At 36.5% G+C, this 10,693-nt stretch overlaps 1 protein-coding gene across 3 annotated transcripts; it reads left to right on the top strand.

Annotated features, from left to right (window-relative positions):
* Positions 1–4,160, top strand: LOC117116505. Of its 3 annotated transcripts, none has more exons than XM_033260565.1 (2): positions 1–465; positions 1,515–4,160. In XM_033260565.1, the coding sequence occupies exon 2, from the start codon at positions 2,830–2,832 to the stop codon at positions 4,129–4,131; it is 1,302 nt and encodes a 433-aa protein (XP_033116456.1). In that variant the 5' UTR covers positions 1–465; positions 1,515–2,829; the 3' UTR covers positions 4,132–4,160. The 3 variants fall into 3 exon arrangements, with proteins under 3 accessions (XP_033116456.1, XP_033116457.1, XP_033116458.1); XM_033260566.1 differs by lacking the exon at positions 1–465 and having other exon boundaries at positions 1,304–2,201; positions 2,410–4,160; XM_033260567.1 differs by lacking the exon at positions 1–465 and having other exon boundaries at positions 1,304–3,616; positions 3,980–4,160.
* The last annotated feature ends 6,533 nt before the right edge of the window (positions 4,161–10,693 follow it).

The following is a 10,693-nucleotide window of genomic DNA, read 5'->3' as shown; positions in this document are numbered from 1 at the left end:
TAATTTAAAACAATTACGTGATTATACTGATTTTTATCTTGCATTGCATACATATATATTTGTTGTTGTACAGTAGAAGCATTTTATTTTGATCAATGATTTGACCATACCGCCCTCATTCGACAAATATGTAACGTAACTTTACGAAGAGCCTTGTCACATGCAATAATACTTTTTGATAGTGTATTCATTCTTGATAGAAGATAGTGCGATATATTCCTACAAATTACGAATAGTCACGATTATTATACACATACACATGGTTGTTAATATTATGTTATTGTATTGTAAGAAACTCACTTGCGTTAAAAACGTCTGATAATGGAGTATATCTACGAGGCTTAGTGATATCTGAGAAACTTTAGTGTAAACAGTAAGAATTAGGCCGCTTAGCGGGATTGCTGGTGAGATTTCGACGAGTGAGGATAGACAGCAATCCACTGAGTTTTGGAGAACAAATTACGGGTATGTTTATAAGTTATAATTTTTAAGATATAATTGTATCCCTGTTATAACTATTATAGAATGTAAGGAGTTATCCTCACACCATATGATGCAGAAATTGAAGTAATTTAGGCGATATAATATTCATCCTCGTGACATACTACATTTGAACTTTTTGGCGATAGTTTAATCAGCCCAGACTGGGGGCGCTCTAACGTAAACAAATATGGCGGCGCCCATAGTAAAATCGATCTTGCTGTACTACGCTTTTGTAGTTAATTAGATGTTGTATTACGATAATGATTTAATGTTATGATGTTAACTGATCGATGTTATGATATTGTAGTGAGCATGTGTAGCTAACTAGATGCTTTATTATGATGTTGATTTAATACTATGGTGTTAATCTAATCGATGTTATGATGTTACTGTAGTCAGATCAATGTGACCTTGCTATAGCTTATAATATGTAGTGTAATTGGACATTATATTATGATGATTTGATGTTGGTAGTGTTATCCTGTAGTTTTTATGATCCTATTAATTATAGTGTATCAACATTGCTACTGGGTTACTCTGGGACTGTTGTTTGGGAAGCTACTACCTGGTCTCAGAGTTGAGGTGCACAGTATATTCAGAGTTAGCAATTCCGTATTATATTTATAAATCTTTATAACATTATACAAAAATTAGATTTTTCTTAAAAACTAAAAATTTGCCGGAATGGGGCTTTCATTAGATGTTGTATTACGATAATGATTTAATGTTATGATGTTATTAACTTATCGATGTTATGATACTGTAGTGAGCATGTGTAGCTAACTAGATGCTTTATTATGATGTTGATTTAATACTATGGTGTTAATCTAATCGATGTTATGATACTGTAAAGTTTACGTGATTTAATTGGATGTTATATTACAATGATGATTTAATGTTATGATGTTACTGTAGTCAGATCGATGTGACCTTGCTATAGCTTACAATATGTAGTGTAATTGGACATTATATTATGATGATTTGATGTTGGTAGTGTTATCCTCTAGTTTTTATGATCCTATTAATCATAGTGTATCAACATTGGTACTGGGTTACTCTAGGACTGTTGTTTGGGAAGCTACTACCTGGTCTCAGAGTTGAGGTGCACAGTATAGAGTTGAGGTTCACAGTATATTCAGAGTTGAGGTTCACAGTAAATTCAGAGTTGAGGTTATTATTATTGGTACTAGATACCCATGAGTGTTCAGTTGGGTAAGTCTGGATGGCCAAATTGTTTTTTTTTATGATTATTGCTAAAGAGCCTAATTTTAGATTGATGTTACCTTATGCACTTTTCTATGTCATTATGATTTAATTCTATGAATGCATAATTGTTGGCTATGATGATGTTTAAACATAATGATAGTGATGGTAACACTGATTTGTTTTACTTTTACATAATGAGTTGTTGAAAGAATTGTACTCTCTGTTTTGCTTCACATGGGTTTTCTTTTCTTTCTCCTTTGAGGTGGAGAGCCTAATAAAGCCTAATTAAGAACTTAATAATTATTGTGTGCGGTTTTGTTGCTTTTCTTGTGGTTGTGGCATCCTGGACGAGAAAATCGCATCACGACAAACTGGTGTCAGAAGTGGAATTAGGCTACAGCGAATCAGTCAAGTTGAGAAGCAAGTTACCGTATAAGCGAGTGAGTGGTGACAGCGTGAACTGGATCGAGTAAGGAAAACCTCTGGCTGGACGAGATAAAGAGAAAACTTGAGTATTTTGCATTTACGCAAATAGTTTTTTTTTGCTGCTTATAATTGTGTTGTATGTTTATGATATTCTTTTTATTGTTAAATTGAGGTACAGCAGCATATTGATTGATTTTACTCTATTATTGGTTAATCATTTTGGATATTATATTTCATTATATTTTCTTCCTATAAATTATTATGATGATTAATGATGTTGATGATGACATGCAGGCAGCAGCAGGTGGCCTGGGACAGATGATAGCAGCCCTGACTGGAGCTTTTAACAACCTAGCAGCAACACGTGTGGTACCTACTGTTAAACTGACTAAATTCAGAGGTTCACCCCAAAAGGCAGGAGATCTGACAGTTCAAGAATGGTTGGACGAATTTGATTAGTACTGTCATCGTGTCCCCGATCAGGATAGAGCCCACTCACTTGTATCATTTTTGGCAGGTTCTGCCAAAGATGAGGTTCTATGTCACGAAGCTGCAGTCCGTGAGGATGTTGATCAACTGAAAGATATACTCAAGAATCGGTTTGGCCTGAAGGAATCTGTCCATTCCTTGAGTGCAGAGTTACACAGCCGGGTGCAAAAAGAAGGTGAGACTTTAGCAGATTCTAGTGCTGCTTTACTTAGGTTGTATGACCGGATGGTAGGAGCAGCCTCAGTAGGAGAGAGAGATGCACTTGCCATGCTAAAGGACAATACCTTGAAGGAGAGGTTCATCCGGGGTGTGCGGAACCAGACGGTTCAACGAGAGCTTAGGAGGACTGCTATTGAATTCAATCAACGGACTTTTATTGAGATGAGGAATGAGGTGCTGAAATTGTTCCAAGATGCTGATCCTACTGTCAACGCAAAGGTAAGACCCTATGAAGTTGAGTCTGCTCGTATAACCCATGATGGTGGCAACCTGACAGCCATGCGTAATGAGATTTCGTACTTAAGAGAGACCCTGAATGAAGTTGTTCAGGTACTAAACAAGAAACCCAAAAAGAAATTAGAATGCTATAATTGTGGGAGAGAGGGACATTTGAAGAGGGAGTGCAAATCACCACCATTGTGTTTTGAGTGTAAAAAGTTTGGCCATTTTTGTAAAGATTGTCCGGAGCGGATGGGAAGAGTTAAAACGCCACAAAGTCCCGAGGTAGAAGTGGTAAATGGTCTAGTGGCACCTGGTGACTTGAATCGTGACATCCCAAATAATATTGTCTCCAATAGCCCCACGGCAGAAGTTTTAATTGCAGGGATAACGACTGGTTGCATCCTTGACACAGGAGCAGAGGCGAGTCTCATACCATTATCCTATTATCAGAAGTACTTACAGCCATCAAGCGGAGAATTGGACAGTGCTAAAGATATTGTTAGAGTAACTGGAGTGTCTGGAACTACCATCCCTGTGGTTGGATTCTTACAATCAACTATAGCCATTCGAGGTAAGACTGTAGAAGTAGGATTTCTGGTAATTGAAGATCAGATAGTGATACATCGACATGAGAAATATCCAGTAATATTGGGATGTAACGCCCTAAGAGCACTGATTCGAGAAGTTGAAAGTCTGGGTGAAGATAAAGAGTGGGATTTAGTCATGAAAACTAGGGAAATATCCAAAGAACACTGCACAACAGAGGTGGAGAGGGTTAAGGTGATAGTTAAGGAGCCAGAGGCAATACCACCCTTGACTATAAAAAGAGTAAAATGTCATCTGAGAAGTCAATCTCAGTGGACTGGTAAAAATATGATGGTGGAAGCAATCGAGAGGGGTAGTTTGGACAATAATGGACTTGATATCTTTGAAGGTTGTATCCGAGTGGAAGTTCCTGAGGTACACATTATTGCTAACCGAAGTGACACAGAAAAAAACGGTGGACCCAGGGATCACGTTGGCATCTGCAGTGGCATTAGAGCAGAAAGAGGAAGTACACATTCAAGAAAGAGATGGTGCAATTGAAGTTGTAATTGCAGATGTTATGATTGAATCTGGGTTGGGTCTTGTGCACAATACCATTGAAGAAGAAGCAATGTCTGTTGAGCAAACAAACAATGAACATGTCTGTATAAATGGAGATAAGATATTATTGCCTACCGGTGTCAGTTTGAATGATGTTACACCCAAGGAAGCTGATGTACTTGCGAAGCTGTTTGAAGAATATAGACATGCATTTGCTGAAAGTGATATGGACCTAGGTTATTGCGACAGATTTTTTCGACAGATGGTCCACCTATACGACTACCATACCGACGAGTTCCTTCAACACTGATACCAGAGATGAAGCAACTACTTCAGGAGATGCTAGAAAAAGGAATTATTCGGAAATCGACTAGTCCCTATGCCAGTCCTGTGGTGCCAGTGAGGAAAAGGGATGGATCATTAAGATTATGTATTGACTACAGGCAGTTGAACACAAGAACCATCCGAGATTCATTCCCACTCCCAAGAATTGAAGAAACGTTAGCTTTTCATCATTGGATTTGGCCAACGGCTATTTTTAAATCGCCATGGATGATAGATCAGTACAAAGACTGCTTTCAGAGTCCCGTGGGGATTGTTCGAGTTTTTAAGAATGCCCCAGGGATTAGTGAATAGTCCCAGTACTTTTCAGAGAATAATGGAGTTGGTATTGGGAGACCTCAATCTATCACAATTAATTATATACCTTGATGACATTTTGATTTTTTCTAAGACTTTGGAGGAACATGTAGTTAGGCTGAAGTTGGTGTTCCAGAGATTGATGGAATATGGTCATAAATTAAAGGGAAAGAAGTGCAAGTTCCTACAAAAAGAAGTTAGTCATTTGGGACATGTTGTCAACGAGGGGATGATGGTGAGTTACACCCGCTTTTATATGCTAGTAGAGGATTGAGTGGAGTGGAGCGAAATTACCCTGACTATTCAAGCTTCAAACTCGAGTTACTAGGCCTCAAGTGGGCTGTGTCTGAGAAACTTAGGGATTACTTAATCGGGGGACACACTGTCGTATACACTGATCATAATCCTCTTGCATACTTACAAACAGCAAAACTCGGGGCTGCAGCACTGCGTTGGGTCGCTCAACTTGCAAGTTTTGATATAAAGATAAAATATCGCCCTGGACGTACAAACAAGTGTGCTGACGCGCTTAGTAGATGTCCTACTAACATGCAGTCCGATGAAGTAAACGAGGTGTTGGTGCAGACGATACATTGTTCAGCGATCCCACAAAGCTTAGTAGCCTGTCGTACCGTTCAGCAAAGAACTACAAAATCAGATGGTTCTACATCCTATACTCTTCCATCATACAGTAACGATCAATTGGCAATGTTACAAGATGAAGATGACAGTTTACGTGTTATCCGAAAACGTTGGAGAGAAAAGTGGAGTCCGGGACAGCAGGTTCCAAGTGAGACTTCGGAGGTAAAGAGTTACCTAAGAGAATGGGATCGTATCATAGAGAAGAAAGGTGTCTTATACCGGAAGATCCTTGTAAACAAAGAGGAAGTACACCAGTTGCTTGTCCCTAGGTGTTTACGCAGAATGATACTCGAGACAATACATGACAAATGGGGGCATCAAAGTGTGGGAAGAACTTTGAGCCTTCTTCGCAGTAGATGTTTCTGGCCAGGATTATATGGTGATGTTAAACGTTACATTAAGAAGTGTTTTAATTGTACTGTTGCCAAAGCGCCGACACCAACTCTGAAGACTCCTATGAGACATTTATTGGCATTCAGACCATCGGAGATCTTAGCCATCGACTTTCTAAAAATTGATAGAGGAAAAGGGGGTTTTGAGAACATCTTAGTGATGACGGATGTATACACGAAATATGTGCAAGCAGTTCCATGTAAAGACCAAACAGTACCTATAGTAGCAAGAGCATTAAGGGACAACTGGTTCGCTCATTATGGTATACCAAGTCGTATACATTCTGATAGAGGGCGAGATTTTGAGTGTCACCTTATTAAGGAGTTATGCAAATTCTACGGTATCACGAAGTCTCGTACTACTCAGTATCACCCGGAAGACAACGGACAGGTGGAGCGTTTTAACGGTACATTATGCAAAATGATTAGATCACTTGAACCAAAAGATAGAAGGCAATGACCAGAAATGATTTTTCACCTGATATACATTTACAACAATACACCACATAGAACTTCAGGATACTCACCTTATCGTTTGATGTATGGACGAGAAGGCTTGATTCCAATTGACCAACTGTTATCCCGTACACTGTATGACTGGAATCAAGATTTTGTACAAGCCCAATCTAACGCAATACCTATTTATTTCGAACGACGAAAGAAATGATGATGGATCATTGGTTATCAACAGCCAGCCTGTTATTGAGAAACAACCACCTGTCTTGAGGCGTTCTTCTAGGTCAAATAAAGGTGTACATCCTAACCCATATCGGAATCCTATGTCGACTATTGCTGAGTGATGACCATTGGTTGTAAATGTACTGTAGTTTTTTTGTTTTACTTTTATGATGTTTTATATCTTTTACCTCTTATTTGATGAATGATGTTTCTTGTAAGATTATCTTTGAAGCATTTGAGGGCAAATGACTTAGTAGTCAGGATGGATTGTGGGAGTTTGATATTTAAAACAATTACGTGATTATACTGATTTTTATCTTGCATTGTATACATATATATATTTGTTGTACAGCAGAAGCATTTTATTTTGATCATTGATTTGACCCCACCGCCCTCATTCGACAAGTATGTAATGTAACTTTACGAAGAGCCTTGTCACATGCAATAATACTTTTTGATAGTGTATTCATTCTTGATAGAAGATAGTGCGATATATTCCTACAAATTACAAATAGTCACAATTATTATACACATACACATGGTTGTTAATATTATGTTATTGTATAGTAAGAAACTCACTTACATTAAAAACGTCTGATAATGGAGTATATCTACGAGGCTTAGTGATATCTGAGAAACTTTAGTGTAAACAGTAAGAATTAGCCCGCTTAGCGGGATTGCTGGTGAGATTTCGACGAGTGAGGATAAACAGCAATCCACTGAGTTTTGGAGAACAAATTACGGGTATGTTTATAAGTTATAATTTTTAAGATATAATTGTATCCCTGTTATAACTATTATAGAATGTAAGGAGCTATCCTCACACCATATAATGCAGAAATTGAAGTAATTTAGGCGATATAATATTTATCCTCGTGACATACTACATTTGAACTTTTTGGCGATAGTTTAATCAGCCCAAACTGGGGGCGCTCTAACGTAAACAAAGATGGCGGCGCCCATAGTAAAATCGATCTTGCTGTAATACGCTTATGTAGTTAATTAGATGTTGTATTACGATAATGATTTAATGTTATGATGTTGACTGATCGATGTTATGATATTGTAGTGAGCATGTGTAGCTAACTAGATGCTTTATTATGATGTTGGTTTAATACTAATCGATGTTATGGTACTGTAAGTTTACGTGATTTAATTGGATGTTATATTACAATGATGATTTAATGTTATGATGTTACTGTAGTCAGATCGATGTGACCTTGCTATAGCTTACAATATGTAGTGTAATTGGACATTATATTATGATGATTTGATGTTGGTAGTGTTATCCTCTAGTTTTTATGATCCTATTAATCATAGTGTATCAACATTGGTACTGGGTTACTCTAGGACTGTTGTTTGGGAAGCTACTACCTGGTCTCAGAGTTGAGGTGCACAGTATATTCAGAGTTGAGGTTCACAGTATATTCAGAGATGAGGTTCACAGTATATTCAGAGTTGAGGTTATTATTATTGGTACTAGATACCCATGAGTGTTCAGTTGGGTAAGTCTGGATGGCCAAATTGGTTTTTTTTTTATGATTATTTCTAAAGAGCCTAATTTTAGATTGATGTTACCTTATGCACTTTTCTATGTTATTATGATTTAATTCTATGAATGCATAATTGTTGGCTATGATGATGTTTAATGATAGTGATGGTAACACTGATATTTACTTTTACATAATGAGTTGTTGAAAGAATTGTACTCTCTGTTTTGCTTCACCTGGGTTTTCTTTTCTTTCTCCTTTGAGGTGGAGAGCCTAATAAAGCCTAATTAAGAACTTATAATTATTGTGTGCGGTTTTGTTGCTTTTCTTGTGGTTGTGGCTATATATATATATTATATATATGTACAGTATGTATGCATTTGTGCATCTATAATAAAGTATACGAAACTTGTGAACGACATGTTACGACGTGTCCCACGTCATCATCAGGTAATAAAGCTTATGCTGCTAACGGTTTAAATAATACCGGTCAGATGTAAGACAAAAGAAACAAATATTAAGGTAAGTCATGTATATAGAGGTCAGAAATAATATGGAAAGTCACGTATAATATACGGTAGGAATTAGGATGAGAGAGTGATATTGTAATGAGTTGTTTGTTTGTTCAGTGACGGATTTCCTCAAGCAATGTAAAGGGCTTCTTTTTTTAGGTTGGGAAGTATTAATTGTGGGCGGAGTCAAAAATAGTAAAACAGTCTGAATTAGATGCGTTTTGACATTAAACTGAGTTTTGAAGATGTTGAAATATATGTGATGACTTGTTTCGAACTAAATGCTCCTTAATTCCTGTTTCTAAGTGTCTATTGGTCTCGAGAGAAGGGAGCATTCAATGTTTTCTATGGAAATTAAAAATTACACCGAAGATAAGTGGAACTTTACAAGAACATTTATCCAAGTGGTTTACAACCTGCAAGAATGTATGGACTTCCTAAGTTACATAAGTGTAGGCCTCTCCTATTCAATTCCAAAATTTCGTCTATTTGTCTTATCTATTAATACCTATAATTACAAACTAGCCAAATATCTTTGGGAATTATTAATTTCTAATTTACTATCTGATTATATTGCTAATGACACAATTTCTTTTGTTAAACATTAACAGTATCGATACCTTAAATAAATTTATGGTATCGTACGATATTGAAAGTTTGTTCACCAACATCCTATTAAACGAATCAATTTCATTAGCTAATCTCTTCATGGGACACCATGAACAATCCTGGATAAAATCGTTCACTCATGCATCCGTTCTTTTTTTTTTACCGACGTTATGTTGATGATGTTTTTATTGCTTATATATAATTCTGAACTTGATGCCGACATTTTTTTTTCGATTTTTAAAATTCAGAACACCAAGCAACTAGATTAACCATGGAAAAGGAGTATAACTAAAAAGATTACCCTTTCTTGACATTCTTTTAGATAACTCGTTTCATAACTCATTAATAACCTCAGTCTAGCATTTAAAAAAAACGTATACCGGTTTGTTAACAAATTTTAATAGCTTTACGTCAAATACATATAAAATCTGACTTCTATGCACTCTAATAGATCGTACATTCAACATTAACAACATATGGTTGGGTTTTCATAACGATTAAAAAAACTTGTACTTACTTTAAAAAAAATTGTTATCCGATTTCATTAATTAATAAAACAATACATAACTATCTGAACAGAAAACTATCGTCCACAATTTTGGATCCTACAACGCAAACACAACCTTATTATTTCAAGTTACCCTATACACCATTATGAAACTAATGTCAACGAAAAACCAACGTTATGGTAAAAATTTATTGCTATAACAATTATGTCAAACTTGCTTTCAAATCATATAAATGATCAACTTTTTTTAAATGTAGAAGCGGTTTGGCGCAGCGGGAACGGTTTGGTTTCAATCCCTCTCTGTGCATTTCGCTTGTGTCCTTGAGCAAGACACTTTATCTGCATTGCTTCTCTTCACCCGGAGTATAAATGGGAACCTGGCGGCGCTGATTGTCAGCAGCAATTACTTAGCATGTGGACCCAATGACCAGGAAAAAGAACTTCAACGCTCCGTAACTGAAAAGAAAGGCGCTATACAACAAGTAACAAGTAAATGTAAAAGACTATGTCCAATCTCTCCGGGCCCTTGTTGTCTACAAATTTACTTACTTGTATATTGGCGAGACCAATAGACACACACAAACACGTATTAAGGAGGATTTAGTTCGAGACAAGTCATCACATAATATTTCAATATCTTCAAAATTCTGTTAATTCAGACTGTTTTACTATTCTTGACCCCGCCCACAATACTTACTGTATTAACTTAAAATAAAAGAAGCCATTTACATTGGTAGGGGAAATCCGTCACTGGACAAACAAATAATTACAATATCACTCTCTCATCCTAATTCCTATATGCGGTACATGACTTATCATAGTATTCCTGACCTCATGAATTTACCTTAATATTTGCTTGTTTTGTCTTACATCTGACAAGTAGTATTTAAACCGTTAGTAGCATAAGAGTAATGGTAATGGCTGTATAACAAAATAACAAAAAGAATATTGCCCATATACATGTATATATTTGATGAAACTAACATAAGGGGAATGTGAAAAAGAAAAGAAAAAATAATAATCCGCCCTGGAAACATTCTAATACAAGGCGAACCTCATAATCACTTGACAACGAAGGCGTCATGGAGAATC

This window comes from Anneissia japonica, unplaced genomic scaffold (genome assembly GCF_011630105.1).
Source record: "Anneissia japonica isolate Jap-2015-1 unplaced genomic scaffold, ASM1163010v1 scaffold287791_len150076_cov109, whole genome shotgun sequence".
NCBI classification, from domain to species: domain Eukaryota; kingdom Metazoa; phylum Echinodermata; class Crinoidea; order Comatulida; family Comatulidae; genus Anneissia; species Anneissia japonica.
The sequence above is the reverse complement of the archived record's forward strand: the minus strand, read 5'-3'. Positions and strand labels throughout refer to the sequence as shown.

Coding starts and splice junctions, on each gene's coding strand:
- LOC117116505 (XM_033260565.1), top strand. CDS start 2,830: ATGGTAGGAGCAGCCTCAGTAGGAGAGAGAGATGCACTTGCCATGCTA.